The sequence below is a fragment of the Arabidopsis thaliana genome, chromosome 3, assembly GCF_000001735.4.
Source record: "Arabidopsis thaliana chromosome 3, partial sequence".
NCBI classification, from domain to species: Eukaryota; Viridiplantae; Streptophyta; class Magnoliopsida; order Brassicales; family Brassicaceae; genus Arabidopsis; species Arabidopsis thaliana.
Window position 1 is genome coordinate 4,428,553 of NC_003074.8, and position 27,874 is coordinate 4,456,426.

A 27,874-nucleotide genomic window follows, 5' to 3' on the forward strand; every position below is an offset into this window, starting at 1 on the left:
AGAGGCTCGATTACCACGCTCTTCTCATTTTCTTTCGTTTTATACCAATTTTTATTTAAATATAATCTTGAATCAAAAGAAAGATTCGTGAGTTTGCTAATTTCATGTGCATGACTCCCAAATGTTTTCTTGGAAATGTTTCTTGCATGCTCAAATTGTTCTTGATTTGGCAGTTTCTTTCATCACCGTTAAAAATGATTCAGAAATATATATATTCACCATTATTCGGAAATTGATAGTCTTTTAGAATTGCCTAATTAAGTTTTCGTATATATTTATTTTATGGGATCATTAAAATAGCAAACAATTGTTTCCAAATTTCTCCAAAACGAAGAAAGAATTGATTATCGACATTATCGCCGTGCATTTCGATCCAAGCTTAAGTGCTCTACGGGAAAACTGAAAATTCAAAAACCTGCGACGACCAAGACTTTTGTCGGATCGAGAGACTCAGACAAGTCAACAGAAGAAAAAATTTCTGGCTAAAAGAACAGAATCGTTAGTAACACTCATATACCATATGACCACTTGTAATTAATAACTTGACTTGTCTCAGGGTTTGGATTTTGGAATAAAACTTCCAATGTTAAGAGAAAAAACTAAAAAGTAAGAAACCGTTAATCTTGGCATTTTGTTTGAAAGAAAGAAACAAAGTTTTTTTTTTCTTAGATGCTTTTTGGAAAAAGAAAGCAGAAGAAAATAGCTGGAAAGTGTTCAAATGCCGATTCAAAACAAAAGGAGCCTTACGTCAAAAAGCTCCCATAATAGGACCATCTTTTTCACCATAACAATGTTAGATGAGATCTAAAAAGATAAGATGACAAATAACACATGCTAATTCAAAATACTGTCTCAAGATCATCCATGGATCAAACATAAAGCAAAATACCAATAGCACTACAAATATCTGTCTAAGTAGGGAAATATCAATCTGAGGCAAACAAAATATCTGATCAAACAGAACAAGACTGAAAAACTGAAGAGTAGAGAGATATATGGTGTAATCATAAATCACTGGCTTGGAGAACGGTCTCCATTTTGTGCTCCACGAGGGACTGGGGTCGGGCTCCTGCTCTGCCTAGGGACAGGGCTTTGGCTCCTTGCTTGTTCTGGCGTGTAGCTCCTGTTTTTTCTTGGGCTCACGCTTCTTCTTGGGCTTCTGCTGTGGCTCTTCACTCTCCCAGGACTTCCACTGCGAACCCTTGAGCCATTATGGGGTGGTGAGCGAGAGTATGACCTCTCCTTCTCATATCGTCTATCCTGAGGTGAGACAGACCTGCCATAAGACAGAGTTGGAGAGTAGAGGGTGGTTTAATCCATCAGTTAACTGTAAGAATATCTGTCAGTATGAATTTCACAGGCATGCAGAGCTAGTTACCTAGATTGATGTCTTTTAGCGGGAGGAGAATTATAGCCGCGGCTACGTGATCGTGATCTACGACCACGGCGAGGAGGAGGAGACCGAGAGTACCGAGGAGGAGAACGTCTTCTGTCCTGGAATCTGTTGCTCCTACAAACATGAAAAGATACAAGTTGAGATCAAGTCATCTCATTGTATAGACAAACTAATGCTTTTTTCTAGGAAGAATGTCAATTCACCTTCCACCTCGATCCCTTGTTCTCATCTCAGTTGGCTTCTTCCGGTTTTCTTCAGCAAATACGACAGTCAACTCACGACCAAGAAGAAGATAACCATCCATTTGATGTTTAGCCTCAGCAGCATCAGCAGGATCCATAAACTGAATGAATCCAAACCCCCTTGGATCTCTGCAACAAATCCAACAAACAAACAAAAAATCTCAGCCTAGAACCAAAAACACAATAAGCAAGAAAGATGTACAGCTTTGACGAGAAGCCTGTAGAAAAAGTTGGCATTACAATCTCCTGCAATAGAAGCCATCGTTATAAACATGAAAAAGCAAGCACTTGCCTGCAAACCTTGCAAGTTTCAGTATAAAGATGACTTCTCCAAGACTTGATATCTCTTCAAATTGAATTCAAACCCAACTTCCTTCCAACCTTCACTACCATTTAGAACATCTTCCAAAGAACTCTAATTACTTCATTGGTCTCTTCAACTCTCTAGATTCACTGTTAAACCTCAACAACTTTAATAAACAGACTCGAAGTGTGACCGAACATGGAACATATCACTGTATTCTTTCCCTAAAGTGACTCGAAGAGGGCGAAGTTTTAGGTGTACTAGACTTAAGCTGAAAACCTAAGTGTAGATAAAACAAACGTTTCAAGGCTCCAAATGTGATTTTGGGAAGATTGGATATAAAACCGGACATGTTTGACATAGACCTTTCAGAAAATTCTTATAAATCTAACAAATTCATGAGCTGCATACGATGGAATGTAGGATTCACAAAAGGTGGTTTACGAAGCAAAAGAAAACAATAAGAAAGAGACATAGTCTAATTGAAGTAATGTAAAATTATGCCCTGGATGTATAAACATTCAATGTCTTATCTACAGAGCATCCTCACCCAGTATAGTAATCCCTAGGAAGGTAGATGTCCTTGACGGGACCAAACTGCTCAAATGGCCTCCTGAGGTCTTCTTGCCTGGAGAAAAGGTCAAGAGAAAACAGAGTCAACCAATTGTAAACAACTGTGATTTTCTAGTAATATGGATACACAAGTTTATGCATGCGCTATCTAAAAATAATGAAATATACGTTTTACATGCTTCTAAATCAGTTTTTGCCACACAAAAAAATCCACCAAACCAATCTTTGATGATGAGTCATACATCAGCTTTAGGAAAGCCTTTTAGACAAGGCTAAACAAGTAATGGACTCACGAAAACTTACAAGGAAACAAAATCATTGAAAAGAAATATATAATTTTGTGTAAGAGAGAAAAGAGTAGTATACACATGCAGTAGTAAAGAATATACCTGCAATCATGACGTAAGTTGCGAACCAAGAGACTGGTTGGGAGATCACTGTCACGACTCCCACCAAACCGGCCCCGAGGGCTAGGGCTCCGGCCCCTCCTTCCATAACCCCTTGGTGGTGATGGCGTGTAGCTCCTTCCTCTCATTGTGTCTAGACTTTAATATCTATATCAATCAAGTAACCAACAGAAATTGAGTCAGAGAATGTGCTAGATATGATTGAATGATTAAGAAATAGAAGAACCACCGCAGAAGCTTACACACATCTAGAGAAGACTTCAAAAAAGTATAAAACCAAATTTGAATTCTACAAATTCCAAGCCATAAAACAATTACTGAATGTGGATATACATCTAGCTAATAATGAGTTTCAAACTAAGAACTAAGCTATCGGAGAACATCTCAAGTAACAACAAGAAAGATCGATCCTAAACAAGAATACAAATTTGAGATCAATTCAATAGACCTTAATTAACCACTGCCGATAAGATAAGACGACGAAGAAGAAGAAAGGAGAACAGATTAAGCATCAAGAGACTTACCGCAGCTAAGGAGTTGAAAAGAACGACGGACGGCGAAGAAAAACACAGGGGAAGCGGCGGGATATGTATCGGAGAAAAGAGACAGTGTTTAGAGAGAAAGTGTGAAACCTAGTTTTATGGTTTTGGATCTTATGGTCTGAAGCGAACGGGTCATTAGGGTTTTTTCTGCAATTTTTTATTTTATTTCCTTTCTTATGTATTGTCTACAAATCCTTTCGTTTTTCCCTTTGTCAACTTTTGCCCCAAATTCCTTCCAAACGTTTAGTTTTACGCACCATACTTTCTTATATTACATGTAGACCCAGTTAATGTAGTTTTTTTTTTTAAAATCAACAGATCCATTAAATGTAGTTAATTTCTTAACTTAATTGTAAAGTTTGAATCTTGTTCTTATGAGAGTAATTTAGAGGAATTTAAGTATTGGTTCAATCTAACTCTTGTGATAGAATATGAGGATATATCTTATATTAAGCCGGTTTATTTTGATCGTTTATCATTGAAATTATGTTTGGTTGATTAAAAAATGAAAATATCTAACTTTTTTTGTTATGTATTCTACACTAAAATTTGAAATCACTTGTTACTCTTACAATTTTATGTTTTCCGTATGTGTGTTTCGACAACTTCTCCAATCAAAATGCATAATAATAAATTAATCGATTTAGTTTTATTCCAATCACTTTGTTACTAACAAAATGTGTTCTTGGCATTCAAGAGACATTAGCCATACATTTTTCTTTTTTTTCAAAGAGAAATAATAGTAAAGTTCATATCAACGATTTAAATATATGGTCAAATTGAATGATATATCTAAGATACCAATTTGAAAGAAAATAAACTAAAAAACTGTTAAACTATTTTAGTCGAGTGGTTCATTCATCTTTGAATTTAAGAAACAAAAAAGTTGATAAGAAAAGTTTTTGAAAGTTAAAAAACATGTGAAGAGAGTAGAAAATATAAACCAAGGGTCTGTTTGTAAAGCCGAATTATCTGAGTCAAAACAAAAAATATCGCAACTCTAATAGGGTAAAAGCGAAATCATAAAAACATAACGAAGCCCTAGTCCAAAAATTTCTCATACTATAAAATGATTTTTTTTTTTGCTTCGCTCCCTCTTTTTCACTTCGTTAACGGCCCCGCCTCCACTCTATCCTACCGCCGACGTCCGTGATCGCCGGTTAGTCTTCTTCTTTCTCTTCGCCCTCTCAACATACATCGTTGCAGAAATCAATCGTGTTTCGAGCTGCGCGATTGCATTGGTCAGGTTTAGGAAAGCTATGTGTGTTTTGGTAGTGGTTCGGCTTTATTTGGCCTAAACAAATCTAGCTATTGGTTCAGAAGAAGGTGGAATCCTGAGAAAGCTCTCTAAACAACGCATGTGATCTAGCAATTGGATTACTTTACAAAAATTAAGAGTCTTTAAGGTGCATAACCTGTGTGATAGAATGTAATTGGATCTATGACTTGTGGACCATTTCCTAGGTTTTTTAAAAGATTTTTTCTGATATGTATGACAACAGACACGAGGATTATGCTAGTAATTGCCTGAAAGTATTGATTTTTGGAGCCTAAAACCTTTTGTATCATTTTGGTGAAAGGTTATGTTTCACTCGTGTAACACAATTCCATTTCACTTGTTACATTTTTATATATGTTTTCACTTGCATTATCTAAGAAGCTGGAATTCTTGCTTTGATTTTATTAGCAGTAGCATCTAATTTTGTTTGTTTTTCAGTTTCTCTCTTCAGGAAAAGTGTAGTTAAACGATTGAGTATTCCAATTTTGTTCTTTGGCTATGTAATTTACAGAAATGACTGAAGCAGAGTCCAAGACTGTTGTTCCTGAGTCAGTGTTGAAGAAGAGAAAGAGGGAGGAAGAATGGGCACTTGCCAAGAAACAGGAGCTTGAGGCTGCCAAAAAGCAGAATGCTGAGAAGAGGAAACTCATATTTAACCGGGCTAAACAGTACTCCAAGGAGTACCAGGAGAAAGTATTTTTCTACAAGCTTAGTTTGCAATTTTTTCTAATGTGAGAAATGCAAATTCATTGAGCGTTTCTGCTACTTGTTTTCTTCAGGAAAGGGAATTAATCCAGCTGAAGCGTGAGGCAAAATTGAAAGGAGGCTTTTATGTTGACCCAGAAGCTAAACTGCTTTTCATTATCCGTATCCGTGGGTAATATGATCTACTATTACTATCTCCCAAGTATAAGGATGATGTGTTACTTCTATAACTGTTTTCTCATTTTTCTATCTATTTGTTTCTATCATCAGTATCAATGCCATTGACCCAAAGACAAAGAAGATTTTGCAACTTTTGCGTTTAAGACAGGTAACAATCTTATGATGAGAACTTTGTAATATGTTAACCAATGATACAAAAGGATCGTATCTGACACTTAAAATCATTTATTGCAGATTTTCAATGGTGTGTTCTTGAAGGTCAACAAGGCAACCATTAACATGCTTCGCCGTGTTGAACCCTATGTAACCTATGGGTACCCCTCTTCGTGCTTACATTTCAAAACTTTCTTTTCTTATTTAACCTCATTAGTAAGTGGTAGTCTTACCATGGACGACTCTTGTTTTCCTCAGATACCCGAACTTAAAAAGTGTGAAGGAATTGATTTACAAACGAGGTTTTGGAAAGCTTAACCACCAGAGGACTGCCTTAACAGACAATTCTATTGTAGATCAGGTGCATATCATCAACCTATCTCCTTCATCAAGTCTGGTTCAGTTCCTAAAGTCAATATTATTGCCGTTATCCCTGTCCTAGAAAAAATGATGTATTATCATCAATGTTGGATTCAATTTGTCTAACAGATATGGATTGTCATTTATCATCAAAACTCTATGTCTTCTCTATATTTACATATCCTTTGCTGTTGAATCAGGGGCTAGGAAAGCATGGCATCATCTGCGTTGAGGATCTGATCCATGAGATCATGACGGTTGGGCCACATTTCAAGGAAGCCAATAACTTTTTGTGGCCATTCCAGTTGAAGGCTCCATTGGGAGGGATGAAGAAGAAGAGGAACCATTACGTGGAAGGAGGAGATGCTGGAAACCGCGAGAACTTCATCAACGAGCTCGTTAGGAGAATGAACTGAAGCGTAAGCGTTATTGCTCTGAAACTCCCTAGGAAACGTTTTGCTATAGGTGGAAAACTTCTGTTCGCTTGCTTGTGTTGCCATTGAGGCGAAGTAAACATTTACGGTGAAAGACTTTGATATTTTATAAGTTTGAAATTGTAAGAACACATCATTTATTTCCTTCCACATTACATCGTCACTTGCATTGCATTTTTATACAGGACTCATTTGGTAGAATGAATACACTTGATAGAACAAAAATATACATCATCTTTTCCATTAAATTTTTTTTTGTCTTGGCAAATACGGTGACATGTATGACACACCGGCCGAGAAACACCATTGTTTGAAGCAATCTCGACCTCCAAACCACTAACTTTGATCCTATGGCCAGACTTCAAATAAGGGTATTTCCCTAAGATGCATTCAACATGTAGAGTCGTGCAGCATTCATGGCAGGTGTAGAAAAGTTTCTTTTTGTTTATATTTTCTTCGCAAATCTCACACCACCACTCAAGCTGAAAACTCTTCGAGTAATATTTATCACTGTATAGAGTGAGTGAGTGCGAGTCATACTTGTATTTTACCAGTTTTGGTAAATTCAAGCATTTGAACTCCAAGGGAAACCAGCATCCTTTGTAACATTTTGCTGCAAATCTTGAAGATTGAGTGCAACCTTCACACCTGTAAATAAATTCATCAAAGTATATAGCCAGATAAAGAGGATGTTTATGCATACTATGGTCGAATGGTTCGGCAAAAGAAGCACACTTCACATCTATTTTAAACTCACAATCTTCTTGGCAACACTTGTACATGAATCCGCAAGAATGTTGGTTACATACAGAGCAAGTGAAGAACCCATTTTCGTTGTTCATCGCGTCAACATGTATGGTAAGCGGATGAATATGTATCCCATGTTCCATCTTCCGAGGAAGACTCGCACACACGTCGTGAAGAGCAAAGTCGCATTGCTTGCAACCCAAGAAACTACCAAATTCAATTGGAAGGACACAGGCTTGACATACTTGTCCACTTTCTTCTTTTTCGCCCATATCGAGTCTCAATAAATCATGTTCATGGCTAAAATGGCGTACTGATTTTCCATCTATTTCCACCAACGCAGCAAGATCAACTTGAGAGTCAATCTCCTCTGGTTCAGGCTCTTCTTCAAGATCTTTGCCATCCCACACATCAAAACGAATTATACAGCTTGAATGGACAACATAATTACATGTCTTCTCAATACAAGAATATCCTCCATATCTAACATCAACTTGGCTCCGGCAAACTCCACAAATGTTATCACCATCAGAGATACGAAAAACGTGAGAGAGACGCTGTGAGTGACGTGTGAGCTTTATAACCTTTGGTAGGAATATACACTGTCTATGTACAAAGAAATCGCATTGTAAACATCCGTACATATCCATACCTTTATCATCCCTCCCACAAACATCACAAGGGAACGGATTCTCTCTACGAATGAAAGTTAGTGTATGCTCATGAATCTTTGCATTGATTATTGTGAGACAATCCTTATGGAAATGGGATCTACATTCACGACAATAATATGCGAAAGATTCAAAAGAAACCGTACTTTTACACAATTTGCAAATTGCATCTCTAGAATCGCGTGGAGATTCTTCAAATATGTGTCTAGCGTGATCAGATGGGAAATACATTATGGTGATGTGATTTTGTTAAGGACTATAATCGTATAAATAGATATATTGTTATTCTCCTTCTTTAGGTACAAGTACAACAAAGACGAGGATATCTTCGGTTTTACGATGCTTGGAGAAAAAGCTAAGTCCATAACAATACTTTGTTTGTGAGGTCTTGATTTGGTTAGCACAAAGTAAAGAACAATAATGTTATTTTGTAATCGTATCTGATTACTTTCTTTGTATGTAAAACTCGTAAAGGTTTAAGCCAGATGCTAATCTTGGAATTTGGGCTTCAAATTGTCGTAGGCCCATTTTGTGCTAAGGTTTTGATTGGGCCAAAATAAAATAAAGAGCTTAGATAGCCCATGATCAGTTGCATGTTCCTCTGCTTGATCTCTCCCCTGTTTCTGAGTCCCTTGGATTTAGTAATAACTGCTAATATCGAGCAAGTAAATTCTATCAAAACACATTTACTAGATGTTCCTCTAGATACGAAAACCAAACAGAACCAGTCTTCGTCTTCGAAGATCTCTTAGACAGAGTCATCATGTTTCTAGTGCCTAACAGATTCATGCACGCAACAAGATTTTCGAAACTGAATCGTTGAAGAGATTATTGTGTCAAAGGAGTAGTGTTATATCCAGCTAATATTCTGCCTAGTTAGCCATATCATGGAAACTTTGTCTCCAAAACTTATCACAAAACCCATGTGACTTCAATAGTGGGTCATTTATTAACTAAATAATTCCCAGATCTTAGTTTCCGTAGTACCTTGTTGCTGCAATTAGTCTCCCAAACCTGTTAACATTTATGACATTTAATCTTTTTTTATGACTCCAATTCCAAGTACAGCTAGTTGTACTTGTCTCTGTACATTCATGGTAAGGAGGAATCAGAAAAGAAATGTTATTATTTTCAAAACTACATCTTCCTTTTTATTTCACTATTTTCATATCCATCTTAATTTATTTTGTTAATTTGTAACGTGAAGATATAATCATCTCCAAAGAGAATTGTAATCTTGATTTTTTGGTTATAAATCAATATTTAAAAATAGTAGTATGGTAGGTGAGAATGAGATATCAGTGCATCCTAATTGCTTGATTTCGTTTAGGTGACAGGTATGTAGCGGATGATGACAGGTGAGCTATGGTATACCAGAAATGGCTCATGATTTGAAACTTTGTTCGAACTTCTCATGAACCAATGAAAACTCTTGTTATCATAGAGACTCAAACACATGAATCACATATAATAAAGGAAATCTGGATGATAAAGATCAGATTGAAAGAGACAGAGGATCAGACTTTTGTCAATGGAAGGTATTCATTGCATTGAATCTATAGATATGGCTCTTCTTGTTTATATCTTGGGGTTGTTGTTGTGCAAGCCAGCTTTGTTTCATTATGATTTATGTCTCTTAATTGTTTGTTTACTTAATATGTTTGTTTCATGCAATTTTTGAAATTTCGATATGGTGAACTTAACAAATACAAGCACATGGTCTGGATATTTAGTATACTAACGAACCAATTTATTTCTCATGAATATGATTACCTTACTTCTCTTTTAAATATCCTTATTTTATTTCATTCAGTCCCGGATTGTTGTAGTCCAAAGGTTTTGCATTATTGTGATGAAATTTTGTAGATACAACTAAAATCTTAACGGAAGAAACTATGGCATGATCATCTATAATTAGCGGGAACATAACGGCATGATATATACAGTTGACTTTGAGAAGGGAAAATGTGATTTCTTTATCAAAACAATGTTAAAACATGTGTATAATAATATATATTGGTGTTTAATTAGTAACCAAATGTGATATATCGGGGAAAAAATAAATTTCATGAACCCATGTTATTATTTGCCTAATTAAAAGGCTAAACCAGACCATAATTTGAATTTTAAATTGGTACAACTACTGAACATGTTTCACATAATCTGAATTATTAATATCGATTAGCTGTAGTACTTATGTATTTCTGTGGTCTTTAAACAAATCAAGTCTCTTAATTAAATTTTGGATGTATATGATTATCTTCTAGATCTGATCACCTTGTGGTTTTTGAATTGAAAGGCATGGATTGTGCATGGTCGTACCTATCCTAACTAAGATTATGTTTCATTCATTTATAATCATGATTATCTAATAATTACACGATTATGTGTACAAACTGAATTTTAGTATTATACTAAAAATACCAAGTACGTGGTTGGTCTGGTGATCATCACCATAAATAACACATATGTCTTCGTGGATAATTAGCTTTCGGTAGCTGAAAGGGAACAGATGATTTGACTATGTAAATTGTAAAAGGGTAAGATTACAAAGTTTAGCTTTTACTTTGAAATTTCGTTTATTTTGTTCTTTCTAAAATCATCTTTATGGTTGACTTGACCGTAATTTTCTTGGGATACACTCTATCGTTTTGACTTCATATACTAACTTGTTTTAAGAGTACTTTTCATAGACTAACTTGCCGTTCAAGTTCTACAAATACTGGGATCAAGCGACTGACCTTATCAAAATGTTAAAAGTCTTGATGTTGACATTTTTTGCCCAAGATAGAGACATTAAAATTAAAATCCCATGATTATGAGAACATCTAATTCTCTATAGCTTCACCTAGTTTTTTTTTTTTTTGAGTAATAATAAAATATTATAACATTGGCGTTAAATATATAAAATAACAATATTTTGAGTAATAGATTTGTATAATTCTTTAGATCACATATATATGTATTAGGAGGCTAGACCAAGCTTTCAAACAGAAGCTGGAAAAGAAAAAACTAACCTTATAAAGCTGGCCTCCAAGTGATACAAATTCACATATTAAAACTATATATTGATATGCTTGGCAAAAAAAAAAATATCTTAATATGACATATATATTCCAAAGTAGATAGCTATTAATAACTTAAAATACTATTTGACCTAATGAAAGCATCTCACTAATTAAGATATTCGATAGATGACATTTTTTATTTTGAACTCCTTTTTTTTTGATAAAATGTTTGGGCCCCATGTTGAAATGGACGGCAATGAACATGAACTGATGATGGCGATAGTCGATAGATGACATATATAGTTTGAAACTTTCATTTATGGGACGCAAGTTTTAGTTTCACTTCATATTTAATTTCCTCAAGAACAATTAAAATAAAAAAATTTTAAAAAGATTTGAACCAGTAAAAGTGTAAATGTATGATATCACCTAATTTGGTTGAGATGTATGAACTGACTCTTTCAAAACTAGTAGACCAAAACTTGTTTGTAGCTTAGACCTTAATTTTAACAAGTAAAAATACTTTTTTTGGTCCATATAGAAAATAATAACATTGACATTTTCGCCATTGGCAATTACTAGCTACTGAGATAGTATATTGTATGGACAAAATGAATAGGTCAACAAGAAAACAATTAAAAAAAAAATTCCTCGGAAATGCTAGTGACGTTAGAATATAGAAAAAGTCAATTGTTGCAAGTAAAACCGTGTGAAAAAGGTCAACGGGCCATATAGACAATTTAATTTTAGATTGTTAAAGTATGATGTAGTTAAAAGAAAAATAAAGGAAAAAAAAACTGAAGGTAAGCGATTTCAAAAGTAAAATTAAATTGTCTATATATATGTAAAACTTTGAATTTATACTTCACTATAAGATTTAAGTTATTATATAGTATGTGCTTACATTTTGTTAAATTTTATGAATTTAGAATAAGACAACTAATAGATTAATCAATGTCTAGTTCTAATTAGGGATTTGAGTATTTGTAACGTAAATCTTAACACTATCCCTCCCCTCCGAAATGATGACCTTTTGATCTCATTTCGTACCAAATTTACTATATGGTCAAACTCGGACTACAATAAGCATGTTAAATTTGATGGATTTTTCGATCATAATCAACCGGCAATTAATATAATAACACATCTCTTCTTACATTATTTCAGATTCGTAATAACATGTTTACATATTCTAAACATAACCATTAATGTCTAAATAATAAACATAAAACATTTTTACATGTAAAAACATAAGTTACTAAAATAACGAAACCATAAATATCTGTCATCAATATATAATAAGAGGTAGATGGATGAGTAATGAAGTATTAAATGATATCCATAGTCCACAACTAAAACCATAAATCACTTTTTTTGGGTTTACTCCTTGGTCCTTTTCTTCTACCGTCCAATAAATGGGAACATTTTCATCATCACAACAAAGTTTTACTTTTTGGACTCACAATATTTGTTATATCCATTCCACACGTTGAGACAGAAGAGCAATTAGTGACTACTGTAGATGAGTTTTGAACGAGCCAGTCAACAAGAGACTATAAAATCCAGCAATGGTCAACAAAGCAAAAGTGGCCGTACTCTCTTGGAAAAAAAGATAAGCAACAATAATAGAGAGTACGAGACGGTGCACCGCAACACAGGTGGTTCGTTTCACTCCTACTTGTCGTCGCGTCGGTGCACTTTTTCTCCTTTTTACTGAACCAACCCCGCGTCTTCTTTTGGAACCTAGCGGCTTCGTTCTTTTGGTCTCTCATATTTCTTTATTTTAGTATTGTCTCAAACGATTTATTGAATCTTCACTGGCATTCTTTAATTCGTCCTTGTGCTTCCCAGCTGGCTTTTCGCTGTTACGCTATCACTCTCTCATCCTTTGACCTTATCTCTCGCTAACCTATATGTAAACATTTATTCATAAAAAAAAAAAAAGATTATCTCTTTAGATTATTAACGGTAATTACCTTTTAATATAGGCCGTGTTAATCTAGTAGAGTTCCAAAAGTTGTTACTTGGGCAATAATTTCAATAATAGAAAGTTTAGCCAACTTGTATACGTATTTTTTTTCCGTAAGCAAGTTGGGTATTATTACTACAAATAAATAGTTAAATCATTGAATTGGGGACCAATGAACTTTACAGAAGCCACTATGATTAGATGATATCAATCATATTTAAACGGTTCTGTAACTATATTATTGGTCCTTCGTAAATTAAAAAGACATAAAATTGGCTTTAGTTACCAATTAACAGATCTAAAGATTCTTGAAGACATGAAAAGTGTCATAAATTTGGGTGCCGTCAAAAAGATACGGTTGTCTCCACGTTAGGTACGGTGTGGTACTTGAAGCGACATCACCCTCGTGGTTCAATGTGAACTCAACACGTGGCGAGCTTACCGATATCCTGTACGGTCCTAAGTTTGTTTACGTCAAACTATTATGTCATTTTCTAATAAGTAGAGTATTATATTGTGTATAATGAATTGATTCAAAAACAGTTTCATTATATGCTAAGAACAAAATCTAAGATGCTTGGTTTTAAATTGTTTCGTGAATGAATATGGTCTAAATAAAGAGAACTAAATCCAAGTTCACGATTTTGTCATTTGGAAACCATCTACTATTAGTGAATTGTATTAATTGTTGATTGTTTTTTCAAACGGTTTACATATGGATTATATTTATAAATATATATAGTTTCATACATGTATCTTGTTTCTTTAGTAATAGTATTTGGGAATTGGGATTGGTCTTGTCACGTTAATAAAATTTGTAACAAGTTTGTAAAATTCTCTTAAATTCACGCATTTATTATTACCAGGATCCACGCATTGAGATCTGAGCCGACAGTTGTATTCACTTATTTGTATACTTCAAAATACTGATGAACGTTAATGCTCAATGAAGGGAATAAAATCGATGAGATCCAAGCTTAATCTAGCTATTGATTTTATGATTCTTGTTATGCGGACACATATATCAAATATTTTTAGTTCATTATTTTCGAAGGATTCTTCAACCTATTTTTAAAAGTTTGTTTTTCTTCTGATAAAGCCTATTATTAAAAATTTACACAATGATTTCTTTCTACGTCATCGATTCTAATGTATAACATTTAAAACGCGAGTACAAATAATTGTTGTACACTTTTCTCAGTGTTACGCGTACCGGCGTACGTAGGCAACTTTAGGTTAAACCGTCTATCATTTTATCCATAGTATATACGTATGTATCTCATTACATACGTATCATGTGTAAAGTTACGCGTATATGACCTCATGTTCAAACTTACTTTTCTAAGTTTTCTTCATCGTATCACTTTTTCAGTACATGCTACTAAAATATACTACTAGGATACGCAAAGGTTTTCATATGGCTTTTAAAGTACTTTAAGAAGCTTTTAACAATTAAGAACATAATGGTTTGATTAATTATGTCAATTTTTTTTCCTTGAGATCTATCAATATTTTGACCTATCTCCGTGACCGTTTGATCACTTTTAGGTAATTGATTAACAAATAATAACTTAACATCGTAGTCTATATATACATGTTAAGTTGTTACTTGTTACCACAAAAAAGAAAAGAAAATGCGTTGTTAATTAGGAATATCTTGTTACCACCGGTGTAACCAATGCAGTCGTGTTTTGATTAATATCGATATATTAGCAATATTCGATTGAAGTTTGTGTTTAATATTAAATACTAAACGACGTACGAAATATGGTTATTTTGACTATACATGTTGCTGAATAATGGTGCATTCTGATTATAAGGTGTTGATATGTAAGTTTGTTAGAGGGACATATGAGGAGACAAGTCGCTATCGACCTAATTCTTAAGAAAAAAGAGTGCATATGCATGTATTATGTGGTACTCAGTACCTCTTAATCATTATTTAAATCCTATTTCTAAGTAGATTGATCGATGTTTACAAAAAATCTTATACCTCCATGTTTGTTGTGCTGGTTTTTTTTTTTTTTTTGTTCATATACATCCTGTTAAACTTCGTATAGCTATAGTATGGGGAGATGCTGATTAATTCGACAGTCATTTCAATGATCTTGTATGTTTTTTACTATGATACATTGACAATATATTTCACGTTAGTGTGTCGATCTTGTTACAATATATATTAACGTATATATGTCGATGATGAAAAATTCAAAATAAAATATTTAGAAAGACATAATGAATTATAAATTATGCAATAAAGCGTCGCCATGATTAAAAAAATGTAAATCAAAACACCCTATTTTATGCTTATTTAATTCCATAATTCTTGTTCTTATTAACCCACCAAAACACTTTTGATTGAATAGACTAGTAATCTGTTGGTCGCCACGAAAGGAAGAAGGAACTTTCATTAAATCTTAGTATATAGTATGATTGAGAAATTAATATTGATTTTTTTTGTTCTTCACAGATACGGATAAAATGCAAAACTTTCAACGATAGTAGTATTCACCTAATTAAATTCCACGTCTGCAAATACGTCACTTTATTATACTGGCTTTGAAATTCTACTCCAGAAAATGGGTTGAGTCAAACACTATTCTTTATTTAGTTTTGGGTGACCATTTAAAAAGACTATTATAACTTGTCAGTCACGCGTTCCCGTAATTAATCAAAACAATGTCAATCGACAAAAAAAAAAAACATTAATCCTAACAATCTTTGTATGAATACGAATATTTAAGAAAATTACTTTTTTTTTTTTGGTAAGGTTAGTAAATTATTTATATTAGTCCACACTATCTTTAGGTATATTATTATTTATTTATGATGATATCGTTTTTTGTAATAGTATGAAGTAAAATTTGAATATAACTTTTGAGTTTTGACCTCGTATGTAAGAATATTCTGCAGCTACAAACACGTGGATGGAAATATCGACGCTTCTCTCTCTCTCTCTCTCTTGTCGCTCTGGAGTTGAACGGTAGTATTTATTATATATATATAATAAACTCCATTGCTGAAGAGTTTGTAATAACTTGCGATTTCTGAGCTGAAAGAAACAAAGAACAAAGAAACCTTTTCGAAGAACCTTGGTTTTCAAGAACAGAAAGAGAATCAAAACAAGATTCAAGAAGAACTTATAATCTAAAGTTTCAATCAAGATTCCTCAAAGACCTTTTCTGCTTGAGGAATAAATCAACCAAACTGCATATCGTATATTCGAGAGGTACTTATTCATCTCCACCACCACTCATTCTTCTCTGTCTCAATAATTTCATCTTTCTGAGGATTTGTCTTGCTGTGACCCAAGTGGTTTCTATCAATCTTTTCATTTTATTTCATTAGTAGAGCTTATTGGTATTAAGTTAAAACTTCAAAATGTGTATTTTCTACTGGGTTTAAAAATACCGGAGAAAATGTGTTTCACCAAACGAATTAATAATTCCGGGATACTCTGTTTTCCAGATCCGAAATGTTCTGATTTTTACGTTTCTTTCTTCAAAACGCGTTTTGTTCTCTTTATAACAGAATCCTGATGTTTTTTCACTTCTCAGGTTCCGATTTGGGATCTGTTGAATGGGTGTATCATTCTCCTGTCCGTTCGCAGAGCAAGACGACGTGGAAGCTGCTCTAGACTCTGTCACGGTTAAGTCCATAAGCTTTGGCGATGACGACGAATGCAAAACTCCTAAGAGATCTGTTAATTTCAATGACGGTACTTTAGAGCCCACGATTTTGAAATCTATGGGATCTGGTAAAATGGTTGTTGAGAAATCTGTTAGCTTGAAAGGGATGCAGCTAGAGAGAATGATCTCACTTAACAGGTCTGTTAAAGACAATGGCTTTGAGATTGCTAAAGAGTTCTCAGTTCTTGATCCGAGGAATCCGAAACACGAAGCTGCTATTAAGTTGCAGAAGGTTTATAAGAGCTTTCGTACTAGACGAAAGCTCGCTGATTGCGCTGTGCTTGTTGAGCAGAGCTGGTTAGTTTGACAACTCAAAACTCTCAAAACGTTCCATTTGTAGAAACTTTTGTGTTGTGATCTGATGTTGTTGTTGTTTTGTTTCTATTCTTAGGTGGAAACTTTTGGATTTTGCTGAGTTGAAGAGAAGTTCTATATCTTTCTTTGATATTGAGAAACACGAAACCGCGATCTCAAGGTGGTCTAGAGCAAGAACTAGAGCAGCTAAAGTTGGTAAAGGTTTGTCAAAGAATGGAAAAGCTCAAAAGCTTGCTTTACAACACTGGCTTGAAGCGGTAAGTTAAACATTATTCTCATTCTGTTTTTTATTTTTGTTACAGATGTTTTGGATTGAACGTAATCTGATCTTGGTTTGGTTTAACAGATTGACCCGAGACATCGGTATGGACACAACCTGCACTTTTACTACAACAAATGGCTCCATTGTCAGAGTAGAGAACCTTTCTTCTACTGGTAATTACTTCTCACAGACTCATTATCTCATTCCTGCAAATTCTTTTGTCCTAAATCAAGAAACTAAAGTTATATATACGTTTGATTCAAATGTTGCAGGCTTGATATCGGCGAGGGGAAAGAGGTAAATCTTGTGGAGAAATGTCCGCGGTTGAAACTTCAACAACAGTGTATCAAATACCTTGGTCCGGTTAGTATCCATCCCTTTATCTCTTCTCATCAAGTGTATTTACGAAATTAGAACTTATTTCTTATTGTTTTCATGTTTATGTATAGATGGAAAGAAAAGCTTATGAGGTGGTTGTGGAAGACGGCAAATTCTTCTACAAGCATAGTGGAGAGATTCTTCAAACTTCTGATATGGAAGATAGTGAATCCAAATGGATTTTTGTGCTAAGCACATCGAAAGTGTTATACGTCGGGAAGAAGAAGAAGGGTACGTTTCAACATTCAAGCTTCTTAGCTGGAGGAGCTACTGTTGCTGCAGGGAGATTAGTTGTTGAGAATGGTGTTCTTAAGGCTGTTTGGCCACATAGCGGACATTATCAACCTACAGAAGAGAATTTCATGGACTTTCTCTCTTTCCTCCGCGAGAATGATGTCGATATCACCGATGTAAAGGTAAGAGGAAGAGATTTGATTGAATGACTCATTCATTGTTAGTTTTTGGCTATGTTTAGGATTATGTTCTAATAAGTGTTCTTTTGCTGTTTTCAGATGAGTCCTACAGATGAAGATGAATTCTCTATTTACAAACAGAGAAGCACTCATATGAGAAACCATTCTTTAGAAGAGGATTTGGAGGCTGAGAAGACCATTTCCTTTCAAGATAAGGTTGATCCAAGTGGAGAAGAACAAACTCTGATGAGAAATGAGTCCATCTCAAGAAAGCAAAGCGATCTCGAGACACCGGAAAAGATGGAATCATTTAGCACATTTGGCGATGAAATCCAATCCGTGGGATCGAAGTCTACAAAAGTATCTGAAGACTACGATTCAGGTGACGATGAAGAGGAAGAAGAAGAGATGTTTGAGTTAGAACAAGAATCAATGCCTTCAGAGCAAAGCTCACCTAGAGGAGAAGAAAAAGAAGAAGGAGAAACCAAGGAGAGTGAAGTAGTGAAGATAACAGAAGAATCAATCCTAAAAAGGATCAATTCAAAGAAGGAAACTAAATCTTTCCAACTTGGGAAACAACTATCATGCAAATGGACAACAGGTGCAGGACCAAGAATCGGTTGTGTAAGAGATTATCCATCAGAGCTTCAGTTTCAAGCACTGGAACAAGTGAACTTGTCTCCGAGAAGTGCTTCTGTTTCAAGACTCTGTTTCTCTTCTTCATCGCAAACGCAAACGCCTCAAATGTCACCGTTATGGCGAGGAATGTCACTACCTACAGATATCACACTCACGAATTCATAACAGATTCACATTCATAAGTTCTTTTTTTCGATCTGATCTATTCTTTTTGCGTGAATAGAGAAGATGATGACTTAGAAATTCTTTTGTATTCTTTTTTCCCCTTTTCTTTTTACTGTAACAGAGCAGCATTTCGTTTTTTTATTTGGTTTCTTGTTTAACAAGAAATAACAAAAGTAAAAGTGTTAGATTCTTTAGGCTTTTTGGTTTTGACAAAAGCCTGTACTAGTAGTAGTAATACACACAAGTTATTCAAGATTCTCTGATTCTCCTCCGTACATTACATTCTTTAGGCTTTACTTTTGTGGGGCTTCACGTGGGTTATTTGATCAATGGGCTTTTAAGATGCCCCATTTTACCTAGATGAAGAAAAAGGCCCGTTATATTGCTGGCCAACCATGCCTAGTCTCACGCTTCTCCACCAACCATGCCTAGTCAGTTAGTAGTCACTAACTATTTTTTTTACAAAAGTAAACATGTAGATGATGTATGAGTAGACTATTGGATTTCTAAAATAATTGATTTATTACTAGTAGTATCAAGAACCGAAAAAAAGAAAGACTAGTATTGTTGTTATATGAACTCACCAACCAGTTCAATCCAAAAATAACCTACCAAATCAATAGATGATTTTTGGCATTTTATTCATTTGAGTCATGACCTTCCTTAGTTAGTGCTAATTATTGCAATAAAATACATTTTATACTCAATTTAAATACTGCCCGCTTCCTCAAATTATGTTTCTCTACAACATTAATTATTATGAAAACAATGAAACGGGAATATGTGGTTGTTGAATGCATTAAACTATCTGCACATGAGTCTAAGTTTTGACCAATGTTTGATACAAATGGCATTTACAAAAATATTGGAATCAATTTCGAGAACAGAATTTAGACATGAACCATACTCCATATTAATCACATCGTGTAGACCATTTCTAACTCATCTTCATTTCATCTCCAAAATAAAATTTGGAGTAAAATTTCTTCCAACTCATTTTTATTTTCAATTTCAAAATAAAAATCTCCATATACGGATATTTTTCATTTTTAATTTACAGTAAAATTTAGAAAATCTCTATTTTTGACTCTAAAATAGAGTAGAATTAGAGAAAACCTCAACTCCAAATTAAAATTACTATATTTTGAAGAAAAAAATAGAAAAATAAGTTGGAAATGCTCCTAATAATAATTAGCTTTTAACCTTTATCTTTCTAGTTTTAAATGTTTTTCCAAATTATTTTTGGTTGGGTTGAGATCTTTCATCCAAACAGTAAATTTTTTTATCTTTGCTAGATGTCTTTTTCACTTTGATTTCTAAGATCATCTCTAGCTATTTCAACAACCAAATATTCCCGATGAGCTAATGTACTTGCATGCACTATTTGGAAATACAACATACAATTTCACAAACAACATCACGTGGAATTGTATCACATTCCTGTTGCTGTGGAAGAGAAGTGCAAATTCTCTTCAATCTCTCTGTGGAATTGTATCACATTCATAACAAACATTGATTTTTCAAAGATCAGGATTCCACAGGGAAATTGCACTTCGCTTTAAGAAGACTAAAACTCGTCCCAATCCCATTAATTTGCATAAGTCGCCTCCAAAAAATCAAACTTTGATCAAATCAAGAGTAAAATCATTAAAAAAAACAATTGGTCAACCAATAAGATTCAACTGATTAAGGTTACGTATATGTGTAATCAAATTTTCTCGTCTATGCTAAGTATAATAACAACATGTACAATTTTTTATGTATCTAAAATATCTTAGTAATAACCATATGATAGTTGACTATACTAAAACCAAATAATTTGTTGAAAGCCAATATTAATTAATACAAATTGATATTTTTAAATTGAGGAATAAACGCGGGAAGAAGAAAAAAACAGTATAAGCATGGTGAGAGCCATAGTGGTTGTTCGGTCATCAGCTGATTGCATTCTCCTCTTTTAAATACTGTTTCCTCTCTGTAACAAATCTTCACAACACAATCAAAATCCCTAAAGTCTCAATCTTTAAGCAAATAAACAAAAAAGCTCCTATCTTTTTTATTCCAATGGCTCCAACACTCTTGACAACCCAATTCTCAAATCCAGCTGAAGTAACCGACTTTGTAGTCTACAAAGGAAATGGTGTTAAGGGTTTATCAGAAACAGGAATCAAAGCTCTTCCAGAACAATACATTCAGCCACTTGAAGAACGACTCATCAACAAATTCGTCAACGAAACAGATGAAGCCATTCCAGTTATCGATATGTCGAACCCTGATGAGGACAGAGTCGCTGAAGCTGTTTGTGATGCTGCTGAGAAATGGGGGTTCTTTCAAGTGATCAATCATGGAGTTCCTTTGGAAGTTCTTGATGACGTCAAGGCTGCGACTCACAAGTTCTTCAATCTCCCTGTTGAAGAGAAGCGCAAGTTCACTAAAGAGAATTCGCTGTCGACGACTGTTAGGTTTGGGACGAGTTTTAGTCCTCTTGCAGAGCAAGCGCTTGAGTGGAAAGATTATCTCAGCCTCTTCTTTGTCTCTGAAGCTGAAGCTGAACAGTTCTGGCCTGATATCTGCAGGTAAGTTTCACATTCATGATTTCAAAATCAAATCTTTCTTCTGTTGTACTCGTTGACTTTATCAAGATTATTTGGTTTTGCAGGAATGAAACGTTAGAGTACATTAACAAGTCAAAGAAGATGGTGAGGAGGCTTCTAGAGTATTTGGGAAAGAATCTCAATGTTAAAGAGCTTGACGAGACGAAAGAATCACTCTTTATGGGCTCGATTCGAGTCAACCTTAACTACTACCCCATCTGCCCTAATCCGGACCTAACAGTTGGTGTTGGTCGCCACTCAGACGTCTCTTCTCTCACCATTCTCTTACAAGACCAGATCGGTGGTCTACACGTGCGTTCTCTGGCTTCAGGGAACTGGGTTCACGTGCCTCCGGTTGCTGGATCTTTTGTGATCAACATCGGAGATGCGATGCAGATCATGAGCAATGGTCTGTACAAGAGCGTGGAGCATCGTGTCTTAGCCAATGGTTACAATAATAGAATCTCTGTTCCTATCTTTGTGAACCCAAAACCAGAGTCAGTTATTGGTCCTCTACCTGAGGTGATTGCAAACGGAGAGGAACCGATTTACAGAGACGTCCTGTACTCTGATTACGTCAAGTATTTCTTCAGGAAGGCACACGATGGAAAGAAAACCGTCGATTACGCCAAGATCTGATCATAAATAACCTCAAGGAGTTCGATTTCTTTTTTTTTTTTTGGTTTTGTTTCCTGTTTGTGTTGTGTTAGTGAATAAAAGAAGAGAGAAGAGAGACATATGTGATGTCTTCTTGAACCAGTTTCTCTGTTCAGAATTGTGTTGTATAAATTGCTATCATTGATCAATACAGTTTCTCTTTTATCAGACTAAAATGTTACAGAAGCAAGGAACTTACATTGAATTGAAAAACCTGTCTCAGGTTGATAATATCCTCTGTTTTGGTAAGATCCTCTGTTTAACTCTTATCATGAATTGTGATCATCGACTTTGGGATGTTCTCCGTTGACATTGTTGTCAAGATCATCGATAACTTCGTTGAATTCGAAGATCTTCGTCTTTCTGAAGTAGTTGATCAAGAAGTACCAACCGATTGCTCCTATGGTCATTACACCGCAAATAAGGTACACAATCTTAGTAGCAAACACTAAAATCAGCACTAGAAACGCCGAAGGTATCAAGCACATAACCACCAGCCCCGGTATTTTCAGCGGAACTCGGTAAGGTCTCTTTAGCTGAGGTAGTTTTCTTCTTAACCAAATGAAAGATGCAAACTCTAGAAACATCCCTAGAGTGTACAAGAAATTCGCCGAGGATATGATGTCTGTGAAGTTCATGTACGATAACCCGAGCGACATGAGAGCTGAGATTAGAATCCCGACCCAAGGAGTGTTGAACCATTTCGACCGTACCCCAAAGAATTTAGGCAAGAACCCTAATTCCGCCATCCCCTCCAGCTGATAAGCACTACTGCTTAACTGAGCTTCGAAAAGTCCAATGCTCGATAAGACAGCACCAATCTCAATCCATATTTTCAACCATTTCCCTGCAATCATCTCAGCTGCTTCTGCGTGAAACCCGTTTTCCCATCTGCTCTGATCTACCGAGACCGCACCCGTGACAGCGAAAAGAGGAATCAAGTAAGCTACACAAGTGAAGATCACAGCGATAAGAAGCGCCAAAGGGAACGTCTTTTGAGGCTCGTCCACTTCCCCTGCAAGAGTACTGACATTGTCCCAGAAATTCAAGTTCCAGAAGAGTGTGTTGAAGTAGAGATTCCAATCCTTTTTCTTGGTTCCTAAACTACCCCAACGGTGAGGTTTGATCTTAGGGATAGCCATAGCCGACATGACAAGGAAAGGCGAGAGAGACACCAGACCGAGCACAACAGCTGCGTAACCTACAATGGCTAAGCCAGTATAGTTTAAGAAAGACAAGACCACCGTCGAGGCGAATATGCAGACATTTCGAGGCCATCCGGATTCAAGAACAGGGAAGAGCTTATCCAAGTAAGTGACACAGAGAACAGGAAACGAAGCAACGTTAATCACCCCACTAAGGAACTTCAACGAACCCATCATTGAGCCCACGAAAGAGCCAAATGCTCGATGCGCCCATATCACAAACCCTCCGTTGCCTAATACACCAAAATCATGAATTTTGAAATCAAATCAGAAAAGTTTCAGGCTTTGATCCAAATTACAACCCTAATTCTTGAAGAAAGTGTAACAAATCAGAAAGTAGCTTCCTTCCACTAAAATCTCTAATAGATAAGCAGTGGTGTTCTTAGTGATGTCGTCTACACATATAAAGTTACGATCTTTGTGTGATTTGGATTTGAATTGAGAAATACCTGGAAACGCAGTGGAGAGCTCTGCAGTGATTAGGGCTTCAGGGATACTCCAAATGAAAGGGAAGATAAGGAAACCGAGAATCGCTAAAAGCGGTCCAGCCGCTTGAACCGCCGGTTCTTCACCAAATGGACCACCAGCGACCTCAAAGTAAATAAGGAAAACCAAAGGGATTAAAGTCAGTTTCTTTGCGGTTGCTTTCTTCCCGCTGGATTCGGCTGTTGTTACTGGGAGCTCGTGGCTCGATTTCGATGCCTCTGAGATTGCCATTTTTGTGTTTTGTTTTGTTTTTACCTGAGATAGTGGAAGAGATTGAGAATGTATATAAAGGATGATGTTGAAGGTTGTTTCATTGAGAAACGTGGAAGTAATGGGTTGGTCGTATCAGAACAGAATCTTTCTTTTTTTTTTTTTTTTTTTTTGTGTGTGTTCTGATTTGGTTTTATCAGAACAGAATCTTTGCAGAAGATTTGGAGCCATTAGATTTCAATGTGTTGTTGATGGTATCCTTTTGATTATTTATTAGTCAATGTATTATGATTTTAGTATTTGGTTTTTTTCTATATAAATTTCTGTCTTTTTATGGAGTGATGATAATTCAATACTCCTTACCTATGGACAGTAAGAGATTAAATAGAGGTCAAACAAACAAAAAGAAAAAAAGAGAAAGAAACTAAAAGAAAGGATTAGAGTTCTTTAGCCTACTTGGACTTGGATTAGTCTTTAAATATCTTAATTGTGCAAAACATGTTCCACTTTATAAACATTTTAAAAGAAACCCAAAATTTCTATACAGAAATATTTTCTTTAATTTGGGCGGTATTGGATTTTTTGCATAATCTACTAACAGCCCATCAAGCTATTTTAATGGAAGATAAGTTGACGGTTTTCGATTCAATGTAATCTCTTCTAGATAACATTAAAAGATATTGTATAGTACTATTTTTATTGTCAATGATCCATTTTTTAGCGTTAGCACGAATTGCAACGGGGGATATTGTTCGGTACGATGATTGGCTACGAATGAGTTAGAGAATCTGAATTGAAAAGTTTTTCTAGTACTTTGGTTTTGGAGAACTTGGTGGAATAATTCTCTTGTACTTTGGTTTATACTAGCTAATGCATAAATAAAATACTTGAATTTGGTGATTTTAGGGGATGTATTACTATACTAGTATTTAAGACTCAAACAATCCCTTTGATAAAGTTATGATGACGATATGGTATGTTATTTCCTGATAAATTACTTGAAATTCCAAATTTAAAGCATCAAACATTAGAGGAGAACATACTCATTCTTTTTTTTTTTTAGTGTCATGAGTCCATCCATGGAACTCGAACATACATTTTTTTTTTTTTTGTCAGTCAGATTCTTTCTCTATATGTCGTTCACATCATTTTCCCTAATTTCAAACCCTCATTGAGGAAACATATATAACTTTGTTAAACCATTTTTTCCATTTACAAAGAAAGACAAAAATTGTAGTTACAAAACCCATTAGGAAAAAATGATTTAGCGTGTGCTTTATTTAATGTTACCCCCACTTTACTTACCCCAGTCATTACCTTCCTTTCGTTTTTACATTTTCACTTTTGTCATCGATTAGTGTTAGTTTTCCAAAAGATTGGTCAATTCTTTATTATAGCAAACTATCTTTGCAGAACTTTAAACGAAATTACATAGCTGCCAAAAGACATTATACCCATGCATGGTCATCAAACATTCATAATTTATTCAAACATTTACTATTCTTAAGGAATCATATTCATTGTCACATACAATTCCTCTATTAGCCAAATTCATTTGATCAAATAACTAGTTGTGATGACAAATCAAGAATTCTTCCTACATTCTCTTAAAGTATCTCTCTAGTTCCACATGAACTCTCCTACATTTACCACATAGTATGATTCAACCAGAAAAAGGACTAATTAATCATCGCTTTCTTTCCTTGTGTCTGGTTGGTTGATTTGGAGCGGCACTAAGCTTGGAACATAAGAAGAGCACACAAGTGGGCGACAATATATGTGTGGAGCATATTTCTCAGGTCTTCCGAGATTCGGAGCCTCCCCAATATTCACAGATTTGAAGTATTCATCTTGTCCGATAATGTAAGCTGTTTGGTTGCGACATGTCTCACTCCCTTTATATTCGTCAAGATCGAAAACCACAGCCACTTGATTCTCCTCGTTAATGAAGAAACTCCCAGCTTGGATACTAATTCGACAACAAGAGATGGATCTCAAAAACTTGGTCCACGAGACAACACCGGGATCAATCTTATTCGTAATCCAAATCTCCAGTTCGCCAGAAACCATCCAGCTTTGATGTAATACCACGAGCTGCTCTTCTCTGACACAAGATAAAGAGAACAAATCTTGTGGATAATAAAAGCCAAACGGAAGCTGCAACCGCGGTCCAAATCTCTCAGTTGTAAAATCAAACGAGAGTAAAATAGCCTCAATCTTCCATCTACTATCCACTCTTATTTTCCCTTGAGCCAAGATGTATGTATTTCCCTTGAAAGACACGCCACGTTTATTAGACCCTATATACCAGTCGGAAGTGAGATCAAAACTCTTTCATGAATTAGAACGAAAATTGTATGTGTGGAGCATAAGAAGAGCACACAAGTGGGCGACAATATATGTGTGGAGCATATTTCTCAGGTCTTCCGAGATTCGGAGCCTCCCCAATATTCACAGATTTGAAGTATTCATCTTGTCCGATAATGTAAGCTGTTTGGTTGCGACATGTCTCACTCCCTTTATATTCGTCAAGATCGAAAACCACAGCCACTTGATTCTCCTCGTTAATGAAGAAACTCCCAGCTTGGATACTAATTCGACAACAAGAGATGGATCTCAAAAACTTGGTCCACGAGACAACACCGGGATCAATCTTATTCGTAATCCAAATCTCCAGTTCGCCAGAAACCATCCAGCTTTGATGTAATACCACGAGCTGCTCTTCTCTGACACAAGATAAAGAGAACAAATCTTGTGGATAATAAAAGCCAAACGGAAGCTGCAACCGCGGTCCAAATCTCTCAGTTGTAAAATCAAACGAGAGTAAAATAGCCTCAATCTTCCATCTACTATCCACTCTTATTTTCCCTTGAGCCAAGATGTATGTATTTCCCTTGAAAGACACGCCACGTTTATTAGACCCTATATACCAGTCGGAAGTGAGATCAAAACTCTTTCATGAATTAGAACGAAAATTGTAGATTTCATAACCAGAGCTTCCATAATCACTGAAATTCCTCAAGATTTTGAGGTTACGGTTATTGTCATATCCGATAGCATAGCGGTCTGAACAGTGGAAATTGTTACTGGGTTGTATCAACCTCGTTTGCCCCAAATAGGGATTCCATACCACAAGACTTGAGTTGTCCTTAGTGACGAAAAGGAGTAAGCCGTCACAATGTAAGACTTCAGATATCTCGATTTGATCAAGTATACCTACTTGCTTTATAGATAGATCATCAACCAAGTCTCCTCCCTCGTCGTTTCGGAGATGGAATTTCATGGAGCAAACCCTATAATCCATCATAATGAATCCCAAAAACTGTTTCTTTACTGCCGCTTTACAAAGAACACGATTCTTGGACAAAGTATTCCACGTTTTGCAAATGGATCGCACTGCGCTCAGAGATGTCAATGGAACCCTAGGGAGTATCTCCTCTACCACATCCTCAGGAAGATCAGAAATTGTCGTCATTCTAAGCCAACGAAAGACGGAGGAGATTCACGGCCGTGAGGAGGCGGATTAGGGTTTGTGTTCTTTGGTTTTCTCCTCTAGCGTTTTTTGTTTCTTTTCTTTCTGATCTTTTATTGTAGACCAAAATAATAATATTAAAAAGTGTTGACTCCAAAACCGAAGTCCAAAGTAATAATAATACTGATAACAATTTATTTTACTTGTCAACAATTTATCTTACTTGGTATGCAAATAATTTAATGTTTTTTTTACAAAGAGACCTAATGCAATCCGTGTCAATCTATTTGCTATCCATGGAACTAGAACATACATTTTCAAAACATGGATAAAAAGCAACAAATTCCCAAAGCTTTTTTTTTTTTTCTTTTCCATCGAAAATACGTTTGTATTTTTGTATAGCTGTTTGTCAGTCAGAT

General features: G+C 35.3%; 6 protein-coding genes and 1 pseudogene across 16 annotated transcripts; 3 read left to right on the forward strand and 4 right to left on the reverse strand.

Annotated features, from left to right (window-relative positions):
* Positions 1–703: 703 nt before the first annotated feature.
* Positions 704–3,607, reverse strand: SCL30A (SC35-like splicing factor 30A). Its single transcript, NM_112203.4, has 6 exons — positions 3,447–3,607; positions 2,905–3,069; positions 2,493–2,570; positions 1,600–1,767; positions 1,379–1,510; positions 704–1,276 (listed from the first exon to the last, which is right to left on the reverse strand). The coding sequence occupies exons 2-6, from the start codon at positions 3,048–3,050 to the stop codon at positions 1,012–1,014; spliced, it is 789 nt and encodes a 262-aa protein (NP_187966.1). The 5' UTR covers positions 3,051–3,069; positions 3,447–3,607; the 3' UTR covers positions 704–1,011.
* An 887-nt stretch (positions 3,608–4,494) lies between these two features.
* AT3G13580 (Ribosomal protein L30/L7 family protein) lies at positions 4,495–6,753 on the forward strand. Of its 9 annotated transcripts, none has more exons than NM_001338060.1 (8): positions 4,601–4,870; positions 4,967–5,044; positions 5,255–5,436; positions 5,523–5,620; positions 5,719–5,776; positions 5,863–5,942; positions 6,040–6,142; positions 6,342–6,753. In NM_001338060.1, the coding sequence occupies exons 3-8, from the start codon at positions 5,257–5,259 to the stop codon at positions 6,555–6,557; spliced, it is 735 nt and encodes a 244-aa protein (NP_001326488.1). In that variant the 5' UTR covers positions 4,601–4,870; positions 4,967–5,044; positions 5,255–5,256; the 3' UTR covers positions 6,558–6,753. The 9 variants fall into 9 exon arrangements, with proteins under 9 accessions (NP_187967.1, NP_974304.1, NP_001326488.1 ...); NM_001338062.1 differs by lacking the exon at positions 4,967–5,044 and having other exon boundaries at positions 4,601–4,623; positions 4,711–4,870; NM_112204.3 differs by lacking the exon at positions 4,967–5,044 and having other exon boundaries at positions 4,495–4,623.
* Positions 6,754–6,763: 10 nt separating this feature from the next.
* On the reverse strand, positions 6,764–8,782 carry AT3G13590 (Cysteine/Histidine-rich C1 domain family protein; the record flags this gene model as incomplete). Its single annotated transcript, NM_112205.1, has 2 exons — positions 6,764–8,198; positions 8,676–8,782. 2 exons carry the CDS (start codon positions 8,780–8,782, stop codon positions 6,764–6,766), a joined length of 1,542 nt encoding a protein of 513 aa, NP_187968.1.
* Positions 8,783–16,001: 7,219 nt separating this feature from the next.
* Positions 16,002–19,108, forward strand: AT3G13600 (calmodulin-binding family protein; the record flags this gene model as incomplete). Of its 2 annotated transcripts, NM_001338063.1 has the most annotated exons (7): positions 16,002–16,199; positions 16,528–16,956; positions 17,051–17,231; positions 17,321–17,409; positions 17,509–17,599; positions 17,686–18,030; positions 18,127–19,108. In NM_001338063.1, 6 exons carry the CDS (start codon positions 16,550–16,552, stop codon positions 18,829–18,831), a joined length of 1,818 nt encoding a protein of 605 aa, NP_001319541.1. The 2 variants fall into 2 exon arrangements, with proteins under 2 accessions (NP_001319541.1, NP_187969.1); NM_112206.1 differs by lacking the exon at positions 16,002–16,199 and having other exon boundaries at positions 16,550–16,956; positions 18,127–18,831.
* Positions 19,109–20,706: 1,598 nt separating this feature from the next.
* AT3G13610 (2-oxoglutarate (2OG) and Fe(II)-dependent oxygenase superfamily protein) lies at positions 20,707–22,259 on the forward strand. The gene is made up of 2 exons (NM_112207.4): positions 20,707–21,407; positions 21,491–22,259. Exons 1-2 carry the CDS (start codon positions 20,896–20,898, stop codon positions 22,062–22,064), a joined length of 1,086 nt encoding a protein of 361 aa, NP_187970.1. The 5' UTR covers positions 20,707–20,895; the 3' UTR covers positions 22,065–22,259.
* PUT4 (Amino acid permease family protein) lies at positions 22,193–24,101 on the reverse strand. Its single transcript, NM_112208.5, has 2 exons — positions 23,737–24,101; positions 22,193–23,520 (listed from the first exon to the last, which is right to left on the reverse strand). The coding sequence occupies exons 1-2, from the start codon at positions 24,002–24,004 to the stop codon at positions 22,352–22,354; spliced, it is 1,437 nt and encodes a 478-aa protein (NP_566460.1). The 5' UTR covers positions 24,005–24,101; the 3' UTR covers positions 22,193–22,351.
* Positions 24,102–25,666: 1,565 nt separating this feature from the next.
* AT3G13624 lies at positions 25,667–27,458 on the reverse strand (annotated as a pseudogene). The gene has a single exon.
* Between the last annotated feature and the right edge of the window lie 416 nt (positions 27,459–27,874).

What these genes read in the sequence shown, in the direction of transcription:
- AT3G13580 (NM_112204.3), top strand. Translation starts at nt 5,257, where the DNA reads ATGACTGAAGCAGAGTCCAAGACTGTTGTTCCTGAGTCAGTGTTGAAG. An exon ending in TTCATTATCCGTATCCGTGG is followed by an intron (nt 5,621 to 5,718) that starts GTAATATGATCT and finishes TTCTATCATCAG; the next exon opens with TATCAATGCCATTGACCCAA. An exon ending in AACTTTTGCGTTTAAGACAG is followed by an intron (nt 5,777 to 5,862) that starts GTAACAATCTTA and finishes CATTTATTGCAG; the next exon opens with ATTTTCAATGGTGTGTTCTT.
- AT3G13610 (NM_112207.4), top strand. Translation starts at nt 20,896, where the DNA reads ATGGCTCCAACACTCTTGACAACCCAATTCTCAAATCCAGCTGAAGTA. An exon ending in TTCTGGCCTGATATCTGCAG is followed by an intron (nt 21,408 to 21,490) that starts GTAAGTTTCACA and finishes TTGGTTTTGCAG; the next exon opens with GAATGAAACGTTAGAGTACA.
- SCL30A (NM_112203.4), bottom strand. Translation starts at nt 3,050, where the DNA reads ATGAGAGGAAGGAGCTACACGCCATCACCACCAAGGGGTTATGGAAGG. An exon ending in CCTAGGGATTACTATACTGG is followed by an intron (nt 1,768 to 2,492) that starts GTGAGGATGCTC and finishes GATTTGTTGCAG; the next exon opens with AGATCCAAGGGGGTTTGGAT. An exon ending in GCTAAAAGACATCAATCTAG is followed by an intron (nt 1,277 to 1,378) that starts GTAACTAGCTCT and finishes GTCTTATGGCAG; the next exon opens with GTCTGTCTCACCTCAGGATA.
- PUT4 (NM_112208.5), bottom strand. Translation starts at nt 24,004, where the DNA reads ATGGCAATCTCAGAGGCATCGAAATCGAGCCACGAGCTCCCAGTAACA. An exon ending in GCTCTCCACTGCGTTTCCAG is followed by an intron (nt 23,521 to 23,736) that starts GTATTTCTCAAT and finishes TTGGTGTATTAG; the next exon opens with GCAACGGAGGGTTTGTGATA.